The following is a 20085-nucleotide window of genomic DNA, read 5'->3' on the forward strand; positions in this document are numbered from 1 at the left end:
CGGGCGGTGTACCACTATTCCCAGCAGACACAGAACAGTGAACAGAATGCTATATAGTGTGGATGAGCGAGCGGTGTACCACTATTCCCAGCAGACACAGAACAGTAAACAGAATGCTATATAGTGTGGCTGAGCGAGCGGTGTACCACTATTCCCAGCAGACACAGAACAGTGAACAGAATGCTATATAGTGTGGCTGAGCGAGCGGTGTACCACTATTCCCAGCAGACACAGAACAGTGCACAGAATGCTATATAGTGTGGCTGAGCGAGCGGTGTACCACTATTCCCAGCAGACACAGAACAGTAAACAGAATGCTATATAGTGTGGCTGAGCGAGCGGTGTACCACTATTCCCAGCAGACACAGAACAGTAAACAGAATGCTATATAGTGTGGCTGAGCGAGCGGTGTACCACTATTCCAAGCAGACACAGAACAGTGAACAGAATGCTATATAGTGTGGCTGAGCGAGCGGTGTACCACTATTCCCAGCAGACACAGAGTGGCAGTAAACAGAATGCTATATAGTGTGGCTGAGCGAGGTACACAGAGTGGCAGTAAACAGAATGCTATATAGTGTGGCTGAGCAAGCGGTGTACTACTATTCCCAGCAGACACAGAGTGGCAGTAAACAGAATGCTATATAGTGTGGCTGAGCGAGGTACACAGAGTGGCAGTAAACAGAATGCTATATAGTGTGGCTGAGCAAGCGGTGTACTACTGTTCCCAGCAGTGACACAATGACAGGGGGGACCCTGGCTAGCGTGGCTGGAGCGCGAACTACCCTGCCTGCCTACCCAAAGCTAAACCCACAGACAAATGGCGGAGATATGACGTGGTTCGGGTATTTATTTACCCGAACCACGTGACCGTTCGGCCAATCAGAGCGCGTTCGGGTCCGAACCACGTGACCCGTTCGGCCAATCACAGCGCTAGCCGAACGTTCGGGGAACGTTCGGCCATGCGCTCTTAGTTCGGCCATATGGCCGAACGGTTTGGCCGAGCACCGTCAGGTGTTCGGCCGAACTCGAACATCACCCGAACAGGGTGATGTTCTGCAGAACCCGAACAGTGGCGAACACTGTTCGCCCAACACTAATAAACACATAGGAATAACTTGAATGTATATAAATATGAATACTTTCTACAAAAAAAGTGCATTTACAGCAGAATATAATTTATTACTGCTTTAGCACGGCATACATCACACAAAATATTTGCCTCTGAGATGAGGCTTAGAGTCAGGAGGCCCCTATATTTTGTATTACATTCTTTGGACCAAACCAACTCAAAGTATTATGTATTATTCGACACTCAAAAGGAAGAACATCCTAAAATTAACAATCTATCAATGTTTAGTTGAGTTTGTGTTTCACTACTCACCTGTGGTCCCTCTAGTCCTCTGTAGCCTTTTGATCCCTTGGGCCCAGCAGTCCCTGGTACAAGATTCTAAAATAAAGTATACAATTACACACAATAATTAAAATGGGACAAGATGTTCTGTTTTAAGGTATACCAGTATTAAATAAGTAACTCCAGGATCAAAGAGAAGCTGGATGGAAGGTGGCCTATATCAGTGTGTACCGGTATGTGACTATTGTTCTTAATAGACAAATGACTTCTAAAGATAGCCGGGCTAGTCCTTTTGAGTTCAGTATGCATGTCTAATGCTAGGTACACAACCTGCAATATTCTGGCAGATTTCCAATATGTTCAATCTGAATCTCCATTGATTTTTTTTATTTTCTGGTCGGTTATTTTAATCGTTTTTTGTTCGTTTTTTTATCGATTTTTTTTGTTCAGTTCCATGAAAATCGATCAAAAAATGATAAAAAAAAAATTTAAACCGAAAATCAAAAAATCGATCGAAATTCAGATCGGAAATGTTGGAAATAATCGATCTGGCAGGTAAATCTGCCAGAAAATGGTATAGTGTGTACCTAGCATTACCTGTTAAAGTAGTCATTTCCCTTTGTGTAGTAAATATGGAGCCACCTCCAGTCCCTGGAGCCTATCAGCTAGTACAAAGTTCTGACAGCACTTCCTCTCACACATCCATCTGGCCAGGGGACTTTACTGCACAAATTCTATACAAGCTAAAATAAAGGTTTTGGCTGGAGTTGCACTTCCATGAAAGTACTCCTTAGTGCATAAAGTGAAACTTCTGACTGGTTGCACTGAATCGGTCTCCACATGAATCTAAGATACTCTGTACTGCAGCACTATTGACATAGGCAAATCTGACCATATTACCGCCTCCTCACACCAAGCTTTACTTCTGTGCTAAGGGTCTAAAACACAGCTGAATCACCTACAAGACATTCAAGGAAGAGGCCTAGAAGATGCTGAGTATCCAAGGGCCTGGTTGACAAATCCTGTGACCCCACTGACCATCTCACCTTGCTACAAAAGCCACTTCTCCCTTGACTAGGGCCTGATTTCTCATCAATACATCTCTGGACTAAACTGAAGTGGTCTAAACTCAATGGGTCACTGGAACAATAATGTTTTGCGAGATTATCAGCTAAAACTTGTATGCATAAGGCAGGGTTCACACTCTACCGGATGAAAAACTAATCCAGTGAAAACTGATCTGTTTTCCATTTTAAAAAAAATCACCTTGTTACATTGGGCATCAGTTTTTCATGCAGTTTTCTGTTCTATTTTTGCATACTGTAGGTACTTGTCGCTTCATCCCTCCGCAGACCCTGAGCACCAGGGAGGATTTTCATTGGTTCACTACTCAGTGGGGGACATTTATTAAGAGTCTCTGAGACAAAATATTGGTAGGTTTTAGACATATGTGCAGAACTGTCTCAGACATCTTAAGAAATCACAATTGTGCAGTTTCCGTCTAAAACTGTTCTATAATATGAGGAGATAAGAAGGTTTATCAGACAGTGTGGTGTGTGAGGGAAATTGCTGTTGCTGAGGTAACCAATACATCTTCTGTATTAATACTGGCAGGCTCTGAGGAGGAATTCAGCAGGGGGAAGGAGCCTTTCTCAAATCATGCCTAGCCTGCACTGCTGCACTATCAGTAGACCTGCTATTAAGCACTTCTTAATCTGTGGAATTTTAGGGATGGATTTGCAGTTTTCTTAATTGAAGTGCAATTCTACAAATTCATGGTAAACTGCCAGTATTAAATAGGATTTAAGAAGTTTCTTATTATAATGCAGAACAGTCTCCTTGCTGGTTAGAGCTGTTTAAGAAGAAAAAACTGTCAGTAATGCTTTGATAAATTTGGCCCAGTGAACCAATGAGAATTCTCACTGGGGAGGGACAATTCCCACTGGTCTATGGCAAACCAGTTGTAGCCTAATGCTTCTGATGGGGTTCTGGGATTGGTATACCGGCATTTCTAGTGCGCAGATACCTGAACGTATGGTGGTGGCAGCTGGGGAGACCGCGAATGGATGGCTGCAAATTAGTATTTTGTTATGCGGTGAGCAGCCTGGTGAAAACAGACACCATCCATTCTCATAGGCTAGCATTGATTCTGTCAGCCTCTATCACCACCTGCTTCATCTGGCTGGCCCAGAAAAGTCATGCAGTACTTAAAGTTGTGTTTCACTTATCAGAACAGACCGAAACAGATTCTTTCTGATCAGACTGATATTTTTTTGCATAGGATCCGTTCGCATACATTTGGATCCGTTCTGTTTCGTTATCACCAGTGTTAACTCAGCCTGAAGCAGTAATCTCACACTAACAAAAGCCATAATTTCTAAACCAGGAAAATATCATTGCACAATTCTGCTCATACTCACGTCATTGCCAGGATCGCCAGGATCTCCCTCATCTCCTTTTGGCCCAGGATAGCCCTTTGTTCCCTGCACAATGTTAAGCAAAATTATTTTAAGCACGCTCAAATACAGTGCTTAACAGATAATTTGTGCCACAGGTAATGGTTATAGACTCACGTTAGCTCCTCGATCTCCTCTAGCCCCAGGGTAACCCTGAAATAGACAAAAGTGCCAATTACAGACTTACACAAAGTAAATAAAAGTGTTTTGTTTTTGTTTGATTTTTTACAGAAAAACTCCAGGAGGTGCTCAATAAAAGTACCTTGCTACCGATATCAGTAACTGCAATTTATTTTTCCATACTGTTTTCCCCTAGTTTATAGTATGTTTTGAAATATTATTCAGATATCACATACTGAAAACACTCTGCATCATAGAGGGGTTTAAACAGAAATTCAGAGGTTTTTCGTCCTCACCTCCACTCACCACTGCATGCTGTGTTAGCAATGATAAGATGCTACTCTTAAGCATACCTCAAATATTATTTTATCATTAAAAGAAAATGCTATTGTTCTTCAAATTGCAGTGCAAGTACTTTGTTTCTTTGTAGTTACCTCTTGACTCTGAAATCTGAACTGGCCAGCTGGCTATAAATGTTTCAAATCTATGAAACTGGAAACTTTGCAAGGAGAACTTATTTTTTTTTTAAAGAAAGGTATACATTACAAATGTTATTCCTACTGAGTGCCTAATCCAAATGCGCACTTCTTGATTCAATTAATGTTTGTGCCAGGAAAGGTCTTTTTTTCATCTTATCTACAAAATACTTTTTCAATACTTAGTAAGTAAAAAAGTACTTTAAAGTAGGTAAGAAAAATAATGTTTGCCTTGAGTTTATTTGGAACATTTCAAGTACAGTGCAGTGCAATGGCGTAGGGGAAGCAAGGTGGTGTAGTGGTTAGCGCTCGTCTTGCAGCGCTGGGTCCTCTGGTTCCTATCCATCACTGACATGAAGTTCTATATAAGCACTGAGATCATCTCCTTCAGCTAGATGTAGGTGGACTTGATTGCATAGCCAGATAAGTTCATTCATCCTCTGTGAGCTAACCAATCATTTGTGTTCTAGACCACCACTTCCATATTTCTCGTTTTGTTTTTTATAAATATATTTCAGACAGATGTGATGTGGTCCAGTCTGTTGGGCAGAGCTGGGACAAGGTCCTCCAGCACCCAAGGCTGAGACACTAAAGTGCGCCCCTCCATCCCTCCCACCCCAACCGTCACACACTGATTGCTATTAGACTAAGAGGCGCCACAGGGCCCACAACCTCCCCAACACCTTAATATCTAGTTATATGGCTTGCAATCACTGCCATGTATCCCCTTTTCTTATTTCTTTCTGCTTCAAACACAATTAGCAATGACAGCTGAATGAATTCTGCGCCCCCTCCTACACTGCGCCCTGAGGCTGGAGCCTCTCCAGCCTATGCCTCGGCCCGGCCCTGCTGTTGGGATCCAGTTGCTAAACCTCAGCATCCCCTCCTGAGAATTGCTTCACAGGAAAGCCTTTTGCATAGTGTACATTACACATGAAGGTCAATGCAATTTTGTGAATATGGCCATTTTGGTTAACTTTTCTTCTGCACTTTCTCTCAGGAGATGTTTTCACAACTTATCGCTAAAATATCGTTCAAGCCGCCAGCAAGAAATGAAATACTCAAAATAAGTTTGATCTTACTTCTTTACCTATTTTCCATTACTTTTTCAATTGCCAGGTGCTGAAAAATTATTTTGTAGATAAGATGAATATTAACCTCCAGGGAGAAAACTCTGGAGAAAAGTTAATTGAATAGGGACACGGGTCACATGTTATCTCTCCCTTCCCCAATGAATGGGGAAATGTAGAGTCACATGCACAACACACAGTGATGTCTAGTTATCTCCTGCAGAATCTGTACTTGTGCATGTAGTGTACCCACTCATTTCCCCAATTCTCACACTTTGTACATATTGTATGCATCTCCTTGAACTCCAACACTCAATTTCAAAGTATCTGGTGGACACACTGAGAAGAAAAACAAAAAATAAAGTGGTTTTGAAAAAGCACTTTTTTATGCGCACAGATTACGTTGCGTTATGCCCGTGTTGTAGTGTGTGCGTTAAGAAAAGCACAGTGTACTGTAAATATTCCCCTACACAAAGCAGCAGGAGCATATCCTCCAGGGATACCCAAGTCTCTAGGAGGTGGGAAGCTTACCTGGAATCCTGGGAATCCATCAGTGCCATTTCCTGCGAAACCGTCCTCTCCCTGTAAATAGAATCTAAATATTAGACAATTATGGCACTTTTTTTAAAAAGTACAAATATGTATAAAAATTGACAGTGTATGGAGAAACACTTCTACACACAGTGGCGTAGCTAAGAAGCTGTGGGCCGCAGCGCAAATTTTACATTGCCCACCCTCCTCAAGCACTCTATACAGAACAATTGATGTGGTGCACCAAAACCACACCAAGGACAACCACAGTGTCAGAGGTGCAAGGGAATGGGAAGCAGTGTGTTTAATGATCACTACTATTCAAAGCATCTATAGAAGTGAATACAGGACCAATAAGGAGCTAATAGCTAATGGCTGAGGTTGGGCCCCCCACTAGCTCAAGGGTCCCGATGTGGTCGCTACCTCTGCTCCCCCTACTGCTAAGCCACTGTCTACACAAGTTACCTTTTGTTCTTTTCTGCCTTTTTTTTTTATCAAGTTCATTTTTTTAAAGAACCGTTTTAAATGTTTTATTTTATTTTTTATCAAGAACTTATTAATCAGTACAACTGAAAATGTGATATTTGTGTTCACTGCCACCTTCTGACTAGTCCAGCATGAAAGAAGGGTGTAAGGCCTCATTCACACTATACATGGTACCGTGCACATTTCGGCAATGCGTATAGAGTGCGACGCGCAGGTACATCAGAAGTGCCAACACTACACCGTCTGATTTTCAGAATACATGTGCTGCGATGCACTGCACAGCAGTACGATGCGCTATAGCACTGTATTTTTGGCAAAGCGCAGCGCTGACCGATTCACTGTAGTGAACGTGATTATTAGCGCAATACATAGCAGCACAGATGGCAAACAATGACGGGCGTTGCTTTCTGATCGCACGGCCACCTGCGTTGCCTAATGTGAACGAGGGCTAATGCCTGATACACATAATGCAACTTTCCGTCAGGCCGATGGGTCAAATCAATAATATTTAACATGTCTGATATGCTCCCGATCAATAATAGGATAGATTTTAATATTATTACTGCACAAAATCGATCCCGTTATCGATCAGGAACAGATTGGATACCTCAGAAATTATTGTCGATCTGATGGAAAGTTGCATTCCGTGTGGCGGCTTTTACTCCACTGCTGTGTAGTAAAGAATAGGGATGGTCAGTTACAAATGCAAATTCTTCAGGCTACGCAAGTAATAACTAGATCCAAGCCACTGGCGTAACAATAGGGCCAGTATAACAGGAAGTCGCGTCAGAGGCTAGCGAGAGGAACGCAGGCTGGTGGAGCGCATGGAAGGTATGTATCTGTTTGCTGCCCGTCGCTGCTCACCGCTGCCCACGGACACACATTTAAGCTGGAGGAGAGCGCAGAGGGGAGAGCCCCGAGGTGAGCGAGAGGGGGGGAACTTCCCCTCTCCCCGCCGACTGTGGCTACGGCTTTCCCCTCATGCTGCCACCCCTCTAGCCCCCACAAAGCGGCCCCGAGCGGGCCCCGGGGGGGGGGGGGGGAGGGCCCGCTCTGAAAATCTGCAGGGGGGCCCGGTGGGGCCTAGTTATGCCCCTGATCCAAGCTTTCTAGTCTATAAGGTTGGTCAATGAGATGCAAATAATTCCAAGTTCAAGGACATTTTAGGCAAATTTATGCAGCTTGAAAATGGACCAACTGAATAATGTGCTGTGATCTAGTAGTTTCTTGCCAAGACTTAGGCCCCGTTCACATCTAAAAGCGCATAATGCTAGCGATTACCGCTAGCATTTTGCGGGAGTGATTTTTCTGCGATTAACGACGAAAAATCACTGGAAGAAGTGGCGTTTTGGGAGCAATCGCGACTAGCGGTTCTATACATGCCAATCATGATTGCTCCAGAATCGCCGCCAAAACACTGCATGTAACGCGTTTGTGTTTATCGCTAATCACAAAACGCTCGCGATCGCGGCAGTGAGAACACTGCCATGGGATAACAACTGCAAAGTGGTTTTAAAAACCACTAGCGGTTTGCGGTGAGCGTGAATCGCGCGATTCCCGTTTAGATGTGAACAGGGCCTAAAAGATTTGCATTTACAGTTTTTTAATCAGTATGCCAAGACTCTATTCTGCATATAAAACTCTAAATAGTACTCCAAGGCAATTTAATTGTTTATGTGTACTATATGATATGCTGCTAAGAAATTAAATATACATTTGTACATAAACTCATTTTTACTACTAGACATAAAAATAAGTAATGGAAATCTGCTAAAATCTGACTAAACACTTTATAGTCACTTTAAAATGTCAAAAAAACTTTGTGACAAATTATCTGCAGATTTTGTTTTCCTACAAAATTTTTCGGGGCAAAAAGTTGTGACTGTCTATATCAGGATCTCCATACGCTTCTCCTCACAAAACCAATCTTCTCTCAAACCAATACAATTCAGTTGCCATAAATATGAGCAAACATTTGGCTGATAATACAATTTAAAGGACACCTGAAATGAGAGGAATATGAAGGCTGCCATATTTATTTTCTCTTAAGCAATACCAGTTGCCTGGCTGTCCTGCTGATCCTCTGCCTCTTATACTTTTAGCCATAGACTCTGAACAAGGATATGCATATCAGGTGTTTCTGACAATATTGTCAGATCTGACAAGATAAGCTGTGTTCTTGTTTCTTGAGTGATTTAGACACTACTGCATCCAAATAAACCAGCAGGGCTGACAATATTGTTTAAAACGAAATAAATATGGCAGCCTCCATATTTGGTACTTATCACTTCAAGTGTCCTTTAAACTTGGTTATTCTCTATTTTTATTAAAGTCTAGATGTAAAAATATATTTGAAGGTAACAACCATTTATAGTCTTACCTTTCAGAAGCACTTACCAATGCTAGTCAAACCACTCCCCTTTCATAATCCCCACCCTTTCAGAGATCTTAAAAAATAGAAGGCCAGTTTCGCTTAAATCTGAACGTACCTATCGCTAAGGCATTCATGCCAACAATGTACTGTGTTTGTTTTAACACCAGATTATCCAGCAGCTCATCAGTTTGAAATACAGAATTCCAAAACAAGTTTCATTTACTTGTAGGGAGGGCTGTACGTTGTACTGTATATACAGCATGCTGTACTCAGCAGTTGGCTGATGGTGTAATGGTTAAGGGCTCTGCCTCTGACACAGGAGACCAGGGTTCGAATCTCGGCTCTGCCTGTTCAGTAAGCCAGCACTAATTCAGTAGGAGACCTTTGGCAAGTCTCCCTTACACTACTACTGCCAATAGAGCGCGCCCTAGTGGCTGCTGCTCTGCTCTGGCGCTTTGAGTCCGCAAGGAGAAAAGCGCAATATAAATGTTATTTGTCTTGTCTTGTCTTGTACTCTTAGTCACTTTATTCCCAATACCTTCTCTTCCTCATTGTTTTCAGCACTTACCCTGTCGCCTGCCACTCCTTGCTCGCCGGGTAATCCTTTAGCTCCTCGAGGTCCTTTAGTCCCCTAAGCAATAAAATAATAAAGCCAAAAATAAGAAGAAATGAAAGGGAAAAAAAGATTTATAGTTAATGGGAAACAGCGGAGACACAGGAAACAGCTGCAGATGATTCTAATACACATGCTGAAGAGTCCAGCGGGAATCAAAAGCAGCTCATCAAGTCTTGCTGTGGACAATTTGTCACTTGAATTGTGAGCACACTGTACTAAGGCATAATATGCGGAAAAGACAAAATGGAGCCTGTCATGACAAACAGATGGCATCAAGGGTGCCTTTTCCGCAAGGAAATCTGGTATTGATTTTGTAAAGTACAGTACATGAATTACACAGTGCAGAGGGCTCCAACGTTTGTTAGTGTGCTTGGTGCCTGAACTAAGCAGAAAAACTCATTTTGTCAGCTAATTTATGTTCACAAATCTTTGGACGAGACAAAGATGTCCTGAAAGTGATGCATATTTTCCATCAGCTGGAAATCCGAACTTGGATAAGCTGTGCAAGTGATCCTGAAGGCCTGAGAAGCAAGACAAGTCCTGTAAGGACTGTGATGACTGTCCCTTTGGTTTCAAAGCAGTTTACTTATGTCATCACCTCCACCCCCATTACATATGTGTTATATAGTTTTCAGTTTGACTTCACCCCAATTCCTAGCATTAGAAGCTTTATTTCTGACTATACATACTTCATTGGTGGACAGATTATAAATAATCATTGAGATCATGTTTTAGTATATTTGTCCTAACTCAATGGTGCCTGTCTCATAACATGGAGGTCTACAGCTGGCTTCTACTCAAACCTCACAGCCTTCTTCTCCCATCTGTTGGATAAGGTTGGATAAGGTAATGTAGGTCGGGCTGCAATGAAGTTGCTCCTTTTCCAACTGTATTAGGCTCAGTACACAGTACAGTGGACCTAGCCAGAGCAGTAGCACATCTGACTAGTTGGGATATGTGGTACAGATTGTCCCTTACAGAAACACAATGGACAAGTCCAGACACAGTGAAAACAGACACAAGAGCGCATATGAATGTATAGGTCAGTTTTGCATATTGATTGGTCCACTGCCATCTACTCCAGATAACAGTCTGGCAATAGACCTAATTGCTTTTATTATCCACAATAAACAAACTTTATTATGTGCAGAAAGTAAATGTAGCCCACAAAGGCTGCAGCATGACTTCACCTACTCAACACTTGTGCTGTGCCTCCTCTAGACTACACCTGGATGGTTTGGCATGCATAGGCCCATGCAAGACCCTGCATGCAAACGTGCCCACCATCATCATGTGCATATTGTGCCTGCGCAGTATGCTCCCGGTGACGTGGGCATGTTCTCATGCGGAACAGTTGGACACCCCCGCATGTGCAGAAGACACCAACCGATGGGTCGGCGATCCATAGAGGCTGCCAGTTGGACCCCAGAAAAGGCCGGAGCTACAACTAGGGATGCAAATAACTTCTCATAGCCCAGCATGGTGTCTTGGTTACATAGTGAATCCCCAGCTGAAGCCAAGCATTGGCTACATTGCTAAGCACCATGCCCACACATTGACACCAGCGCATTCACCTATACTCTAAACCAGGGGTACTATAATCACAGTTTGGTTACAGGGAGACTAAAGAAAAAATCCACTCCTGAAAGGGGGACAAGTTCCTTGTTTTATGGATTCACACAGGAAATGGTGATATGCAAATACCTTCTATATAATGAGGCTATGCTGTACTGGCCAAATTCACATTTTTAGAAGGAGTGCAGAAATGTCTGCTCTCATTCATCTTTCATTAAAGGTGTAATTGAAAGAACATTTTATACATTAATGAGTCACTATATAATTTTTTATCGGTGCACCCCCACTACTTGAATATGCAAAACAAAACGTCTGCAAATTTCTTTGAATGTGTGTACTGTATAAGCCATTTCTTCTGTGTGGTTTGCAGACATGTTTAATACTTTATTGTTAGTGTTCATGCACAGTATTTTAAGCTAAAGAGATGCTTTGCATATTTAAAAGTGATACATCAGGGGAAAGCCCATTTGCTCACTTAAAGTGGAACTCCATTGCAAATAATGTAATAAAAAATGCTTAATTTTTACAATAATTATGTATACATTATTTATTCAGTATTTGCTCATTGTCAAATCTTTCCTCTTCCTGATTTACATTCTGACATTTATCACATGGTGACATTTTTACTGCTGGCAGGTGATGTCACTGGAAGGAGATGCTACTTGCTTTTTTGGCAGTTGTAAACAGCTGTTATTTCCCAAAAATGCAACAACGCTCCCACAGTGTGGATGTCAGGACCTCAGTGCTGTGAGGCGCTGACATCACACTGTGGGAGGGGTTTCACCACAATATCAGCCATACAGAACCCCCATTGATCCGTTTGAGAAAAGGAATAGATTTCTCATGGCAAAGGGGGTATCAGCTACTGATTGGGATGAAGTTCAATTCTTGGTTACGGTTTCTCTTTAAAGCTGAATTATTGCAAATACCTTCCGTTTTGAGAAGGCAACATTATGAAAATTAAACAAATTCATTGACATCAGTCCTTTTACTCACCTCAGGCCCGCTGGGTCCTTCATCCCCTCTGTATCCTTTGGGTCCCTCTGGTCCCGATTCACCCTAAAAGAGTGGAATAGTAGAAATGAGTCACTAATGACAATAGGCAGCAACTTCAGCAAGTCCACACAGTCAGCGTGACAACGAGAAAGATTTAAAGCGTAAAATAATCCTGTGAGAGGAAAACCACAAGTCAGCCTGATAAGACTCAGTAGAAGAATTCCTCTGATGCTCTGAGGTTATCGGCTGCTTGGCAGAACGCACAGCTGGATGAGCGCAGAGTGAGAGGTGAAGAGAAAACAACCTCAGAAAAATGAGGAGTGGAAAAGAAGAAATGTTTCAAACAATTAATTAGTGTTAGCAGGCTCAGGGAATCAGGGATATGTTATAAAACTTAATGAAGAAAAAGGAATGGCAGATAAAACATTCTAACTGCGTGCAGCACATTATTAGTCTGCTATGCCATAAAGTAATGCATATGCTAGTTTGTGTAAAATGTAAAGTTTATAGTGCCAATGGACTTAAAGTGCAGTTAAAGTGGACCTGAACTCTTGCACAGGACAGAAGGAGAACCTACACCAAAATCTAATTGGCCTTTTTTAGGCTAGTGTATATTGAGGTTTGCAGTTTGCAATTACCTGATACTGGTGTATTAATAAAGAAAAAGTCAGATACTCTACTATGGAGAGGTAAGACCCTGGATCTCATAAAGCCTTCTTGGTACTCTCTTGGTGTCTAAAGGCCCATACACACGTCGGATATTTTTAAACGACGGGTCGTTTGGACGTCCCGTCGTTCAGTCTTCTGGACGTCAAATCGGGCGTGTGTACAGTCCGTCGTTCAGCTGATAAGACTGGTCTTGAGCGATCCACCAGGTGGATCGCTCAAGACCAGTCTTATCAGCTGAACGACGGACTGTACACACGCCTGATTTGACGTCCGGACGACTGAACGACGGGACATCCAAACGACCCGTCGTTTAAAAAAATCTGACATGTGTATGAGCCTTCAGTTTCAGAGTTGTCCTCTGTTCTTCTTTGTCTTCTCCAGGGGCCTTTGGAAGTCTTTGGAAGAACTTGTGTCCCAAAGTAACTATTATTGTGTCTCTAAGGCAACTATGATCAACTACGCGTCAGTTGATCCTGTGGATGGAATTGTTTCCTGTATCTGTCCTTTTGTACCAATAAAATTACTAGGTTTTATACTCATCCAGAGTCTGCCAATCTCTCCCTCCCTGCTTCCAAAGACCGGCACCTCCATACTGCGCATGTGCAATACGAAGCTGAATGTCTTCAGAAGAACTCGTGGACATAAGTGGTTCCGAAGTCTTTCAACGATCCCCAAAGGTGTTTTCGATGAGTTAGTCAAATGTGAGGGTGATAGGTAGCACTAGAATGAAGACATCGAGAGAGAAGTGGGAATACTCTATAGAATCCAGATCCTTCCCACCACATAGGTGAGTATCTGAATTTTTTTTTAAAGTCACTTCAGTATCACCTTAGCCTACTTCCAGAAAGGAAGAAAAATAGACGCCTCTTACCTCAATTCCTACACATGCCACAATGATCGAATGGTTATCAAATGGTTTAAAGAGCCTTGCATATACCATAGTAATTGAAGTAACAATATTTAACATCCCCTATTATAAAATGACACATTTTTCAGTAATTGTCCATAAATGTTGGGGAACATGCCTATTGCAGTCACTGTGCACTAGTTGCAGACCTCTTGTATGTAAGGGGTAAGCTGATAAACTAATGTCGTTGTAATCTCAGTATGTCAGTATTAACATTTTCCCTACTCTTTCGCGAACTGTTCCTAATCGTTTTCACAAACGTTTGTTTGCGGCAGACCCGTTGACTTCCTGAAACAAATGTGAATTGTTTTGTGAAGGATCGTTGGTGATGGTTCGCCCATCACTCTCACTCTTCCTACAATGCTGCCAAGAAGATAAGGAAGTTCTGTGATAGCATTTCTTCCACTAAACTTTTGAGTATATTTCAACATAGAGGTGATGACCTGTCGGGCAAACCGATTGCCCTTTAGTTGCCCTGACTACAGTGGTGCTGTGGCCTCTCTGCTCATTTTTCCAGACTATGGATGATCAGGAACAACATAGAGGTCTATGCCCCGCCTCTCACACAGAGCTGAATGGTGTTGTGTCAATAATATATGATGTAGCGTCTGACGTTTTTTTTTTTTTTTTTTAATAGCTTTTTGCTTGTCATTCTGCTAAGTGTTAGGGAAAGGGAAATGATAGCAAGTGTATTTTCCTTGTTTGTATTTGGCTGTGGCAGAAGATACGTAAAATTTAAAAGGGCAACAACTGCATAATTCTTTTTGCATTATAAAACAAAGCAGGACTATGAGATGAGTTACAAGGCAGAAACTTCTTTTATTGCTCTCAGTAGCCTTCGGTCCGCCCACTCATTTCTGTTAAGTGAATCCATATTAAGGCTGTAAATGGTACAAACAAGACCCTGGAATGTTTATTGCCTGCTTTCCAGAAATGCTAGTGAAGTATTTCAATTTAAATAAGTTCTTGTGTGTGAAAAAAATGTATCCAATGTTGCTCCAATAATGCATCCAGAGTGCAAGCTAAAGCATTTAAAGGGAAACCATGTTAGGAGGATTGTATGCATAGCACTACTAACTTCCTGTTTCATTAGAAGGTGTGACACAAGGCAGGAAGGGAAGCCAGGTCACCCCAATGGGGTTGAAAACAGCTATCCAAACCTTACTGACTGTGTAACCCTTCCACACCTTAAAACTTAAAAGACCAGTTTATAGAGTTCCACTTTAAAAACTAAGAACGTCACTCTTACACAATATACAAATATAATGCTAAGGGGCCCAGGCTTTTCTGAGGATAACAACATATTTTTGTGTATGGTTTCTATTACTAAACCTTTGAATCCAGCACAGTCCATTAATGTGTCATCATGATCTATAGATTCCAGATAACACCAACTAACAGCATTTTCCATAGGCTAATGGAAGTAATGGGAGTGTGGTAAACAGCTTAAAAGAGTCAGGCATGCAATACAAAGTCTTTTTCCTGCCAACGGTAAAGTTAACTCCTATATCTTTAATCTATTAAACATTTCATTTCTCTACAACACCACCCCATTCAAATGTATTAGATGTGCCTCTCGAAAAGTTTGCCATAAGAGCTTGCCACCAGACCAGAAACATTGGCAATGATTAAGGGGACAACTGGTGTTCAGGGCTTGTATAGAGATTCCAAACTGTGCCCGCCCCAATATAGGTAGCCAAATGTACCCCCAGAATTTGGAAGGTCACCCTCCCAGTATAGGTAGCCAGGTGTGCCCCAGTATTAGGTAGGTTACCCCAAGTATAGGTAACCATATGTGCCCCTAGTATTTGGTAGGTTCCTCCTTCCCAGTATAGTTAGCCAGATGTGCCCATGGTATTAGGTAGCCTCCCAGCCACCCAGTATAGATAGCCAAATGTGCCTTCAGTATTATGTAGGTTCCCCTCTCCACTGTATAGGTAGCCAGATGTACCCCCAGAATTAGGAAGTCCCCCCCCCCCCCCAAGTATAGATGGCAGAGTAGCTCCCAGTATTAGGTAGTCCCCCTCCTAGTATAAATAGCTAGGGGAGGAGGGGCACTAGGGGATACAGGCCACACCGCAATCGTGGCGGGGGGCTCGGGCTGCTCCTGTCCCTAATGGCTTTGGACCCAGAGGATTGAGCCTCAGATTAGTCTTCTGGAATTCTCTATTTCTGTCTCTTTCATGCCAATATAAAGAGCAAACGGAAAATAAAATATTAAGTAATGAAAACCACATCTGGCATGTACAGCTTCAGCTATGGCACCATTGTAAATTACACTCTCTGTGCAATGTTTAAACAGTATTTAACTGTTTCCACTTGGAGCAAACATGAGCTCTTCTGTCATGGCCGTTGCGTACACAGATCTCTGCTGTTATAACAATGGAGAAACTCCAATTTCTATCTCAGCACTGAGCAGGCTGCAGCCACGTCTGACTGATTTTCTGCTTAATTTCTCTTACATCCTTGCTACTGCTTCTTCTTACTCTAGAGATGATCTGTGCCAATGTTTATATAAAATAATCTTCACATTGAAAACTATTCGGGAGGAGAAAATAAGGTCAAGGCGAAGAATTTCAGAAGCAAATTAAAAGGAGCTCTAAAAAGAATGGAGCTCCCAAAAAAGTTTTTTTTCAACGATAAGGAAAAAAACATACATTTTCCTGACCACAAAATGAACCACACATAAAAACAATAACTGTAAATTAGTTTTATCTGTGGAATTGGCATTTAACCAGGGTGGAACTTTAACAGCCCACACTGCTGACAGGAGGCTCTGGGATGGAGGGAAATAGGTTTCTGTGCTTCCTGTGCCTCTGAGATACCACCAGGGCTGGCACTACCATAGCGGCAACCTGGGCAATTGCCCCAGGACCCTGAGCCAGCTGCCAGGCCACCCAAGGTCACCCCCCTACACACTTAACTGTGGTCCCCAAGGCCATTGAGTCTTCAGCAGTGTAGCAACTCACTTGTACAGGACAGCGCACTGCTCCATTGGTTCGTAGCTCTGTGTGCTTCACGTTTCATAATCGCAGGGGGCGCCACTCTTCCATGACTCATGTCATTACATAATATGCCACGCAGAGATGAGAGCCCACTGTGAGGCTAAAGACAGTGACACACAAAGTCACAGACTTATGAGAAGCGGCCGGCCAGGACAGGTGAGTCACTACATGGCTGAAGACTCTTCAGGGGCCCTGAGGACTAGAGTTAAGTTTGGGAAGATCTAGGGGGGGGGGGGCAAAAGCAAACTTGGGGTTCCTGGGGTGAATTGGACAGCAACAAAGAGGCCGCTAATGCTGCTTTAGGGAAGAAGCAGTCTGCCAGCACCCCCCCCCCAGATTATTTTTACCTGGGGGCCCCATTGTGACTGAACTGGCCCTGGAGAACTTATCCTGCTTTTAGTCTCACTAAGGGTGGTCATTCAGGTTTATTCAATAAAAATGATGGATTATACTGTATTTGGAAAAAATAAATCAAAATATTTTTTATCAATGGATCACCATGGATTTTCGTAGACATTTTTGATAAATGCCTAATCATATATGGTGGAAAATTTGAATTCATTGATCTACACAATCGATTTTAGAAAAATACAATCAAGAAAAAAATCAAAACTGAACCATCTGTAGCCATATTTACAATACAAATTAGTGGTAATACAACAAGAGCAATGGTTTCATCTAATCTACCTGCATAGAGAGGAGAGCTGGAGAGGTGCCAATCTGTGCAATGTGTGCGTGCCACAAACCTAGTAGATGACTAAAATCCATTCATTGTTTATGTAACACAGACCTCTCTGGCTCAGCATCTCTCAGGCTCTCTCCTACCGGAGGCAGTGGATAATGTTGCTTGGCAACAACTAATAGTAAACTGATGTAAGCTAGGAGAAAATTCCTCCACTAGAGGTGTGGATTCTGTAAAAGGAGACTGTCAAACTGTAGTTTTTTTTTTTTTTATTAGGACCTGGAACCTGTGTTACTGCAACTTTAAACTATGGTATAGATCACTTTGTACAAATTAATTACTAATAGCATTCCCGACACACGTGGAAACCTTTCTACAGATATACGAAACTTGAGAAAGTTTACATTATGCTTACATTTTCTAAAAAGCTGTTGCATATCATCAATGATTCTTGGCAGTTTGAGAAAATTCATTGTTGGTGGGGACATAGGGGCAATTCACAAAAGAATGGTAATCTTAATTTACGCTGACACCTACGCAGTTTATGTAGTGAGTTACTCAAATTGCATAACTCTTTTTAAGTCATGTCAAGCACACGTTTGTTTAATAGAACTACCATATACAGCTGTTGATGAATATGCAACAGCAGGCATGAGATGGAACTGCAGTAAGTACTGAGCATAAACTTTACAGAATGTATGCCTTATCTTCTAACCACTGCCTGATTGGCATAATAATAGTAACTTAATTATTTACATACTGTCTGTATATTGTTTGTTGATTGTCTCAAAGCAGTGGGATCCCTATTTTCGCCTGGTATATTATTTTTTTTATTCGAAAAGAAGTTTCTGCAGCTAAAAACCTTGTCTTGAAATTTTGATCACATCACCATAAGCACCAGGATTTAGTAAGTTTAAAACTCTGGCTTTAGATGCTGATGCCGCCAGGGTTACGACATCTCCACTGTTCAGACTGTAAGCCATGTGGCACAGTTCGAATATGTGTGAGAACATTGTAGCCTACAGCATAAACAGCAAGTAACACGTGTGTGGACTCCTAAACAGGTATTTAATGCTGGGGATACACGGTACGTTTCCCCCTTATCAATCGAGCCGCTGATGGCTCGATTGATAATTTCCGACAGGTCTGATGACCCGCCGGATCGATTCCCCACTCGATCCCCGCCGGCGGACAATAGCGGGGAGTCGAGCGGAAGATAAGGAAGCGCCCGCGGGGACGAGCGGGAAACGATCCAGACGGCGACGGGGATGAGCGGGGCCGCAGCGGGAGGCGATCCGGCGGCTAATCGAGCCGCCGGGTCGACCCATGTATGCCCAGCATTAGGAGTGATCTGTCTGGCATCAGCTAATCAAGGAGCTTCTACTTCTGCACAGAATTAAAGGACCACTGACATGAAAAATTTAAAATACATGGAAACAGATGTAAGTATGTGTCTTTCAGGTTAAAATTGGTTATAAATTACTATTCTCATATATTGGTGTCACTTATAGTAGAAAGCTGAGAGAACTGACAGGTTTTTGACTAGTCCATCGCTTCATGGGAGATTCTCAGTATTTCATCTATTCTTTACAAAAGCACTCCCTGGAAAGGATCTATAGAAAGATGCAATCATATTCCATCCCTTTGTTTTCTATAGGAGGCAACATGACTCCAGTATTGAATGCATAATACTGAATTTTGGGATATAGCACAATGTGCTACTTAATGAAGGAGGAGGGACAGGGAGGTAGCCTGCCACTCAACATGCCTCCAATTTTAATCTACGGATGGAGGGCTAAACAGGGAATAGTAGCTGGTGTCCGGACAGAAAGCCCTTTTGTTGGTGCAGACAGGAGCCTAACAGTGTACTTGGGAGAAGGAAGGCAGATAATCCCCAAAGGTGAGGACCATGTTTGGTAAGCATGAGGAGGTTAAGGTGTAAAGTCCTATCTCTGTGTTGAGTAGGAGTTATAGACCCTCCACCAATAATATCGCTACTGAAGGGCTGGTATTCACCACTATAAAGGCCTGCCTGAAATACATAAGAAAAGATCAGGCACAAATTGGAGTTCAAGCTTAGTAAGAAACCTGGGAGAAGTGAGCACTACATTTTCATGAATTAAGCCAATAGTAAAGTGTAAGGACGTTTAAGTATCACCTGGAAGATTTGCAACTTACTGGATCTCCAGAGGGTCCAACTGGTCCATCTCGTCCTTGATCTCCTGGCTGTCCAGCCTCTCCCTATAAGAGAACTTACAGTATGAGAAATCCAAGGGTTCTGTAACATAGTTTACATATAATGGTTCACTGATATCAACAGAGCTTGCAAATGATGTTAGATAATACAACATACTAGAGAACCAAAGGTCTGGATATGAATACAACATAAAGGATAACTGTCTCTTTAGGGTAGAACGAAATAATACATTTAAATGTCTGTTACTCAAATATGCTAACAAAGTATCCTGAGCAGCTGCGAAGAGGCATGTAAGAGATTTCATTACTTACTACATAATTATGTTGCTTTTAGATAGTTAATTAAGAATCTAAGGTAATGAAGTAATCATTTGCTTACCGTACATTTAGTACCAAGCTCTAAGATATATATTAAAGTTACCCCAAGTGATAGGTAATACCCATAATGAAAATCAAAACAAAAATATCAGCGCAGCCAAAAAAATGTCATATTATGTGGAACAATATATGTGTCGCAGCCAAAGTCCAACACCTCAGTACAGCGTTTTACGTGAAAATTGGAATAAATCACT

General features: G+C 42.1%; 1 protein-coding gene across 1 annotated transcript in view; it reads right to left on the reverse strand.

The window, feature by feature from the left end:
* COL6A1 (collagen type VI alpha 1 chain) overlaps positions 1 to 20085 on the reverse strand; it is an 82794-nt gene that overhangs the window by 18233 nt on the left and 44476 nt on the right. The window contains exons 20-26 of the mRNA XM_068245256.1: positions 19496 to 19558; positions 12055 to 12117; positions 9436 to 9498; positions 6008 to 6058; positions 3928 to 3963; positions 3775 to 3837; positions 1385 to 1450 (exon numbers count right to left, since the gene is read on the reverse strand). Of these exons, the coding sequence (XP_068101357.1) occupies positions 1385 to 1450; positions 3775 to 3837; positions 3928 to 3963; positions 6008 to 6058; positions 9436 to 9498; positions 12055 to 12117; positions 19496 to 19558 (405 nt within the window). The remainder of the gene's footprint in view (positions 1 to 1384; positions 1451 to 3774; positions 3838 to 3927; positions 3964 to 6007; positions 6059 to 9435; positions 9499 to 12054; positions 12118 to 19495; positions 19559 to 20085) is intronic.

This window comes from Hyperolius riggenbachi, chromosome 7, assembly GCF_040937935.1.
Source record: "Hyperolius riggenbachi isolate aHypRig1 chromosome 7, aHypRig1.pri, whole genome shotgun sequence".
Lineage (NCBI taxonomy): Eukaryota > Metazoa > Chordata > Amphibia > Anura > Hyperoliidae > Hyperolius > Hyperolius riggenbachi.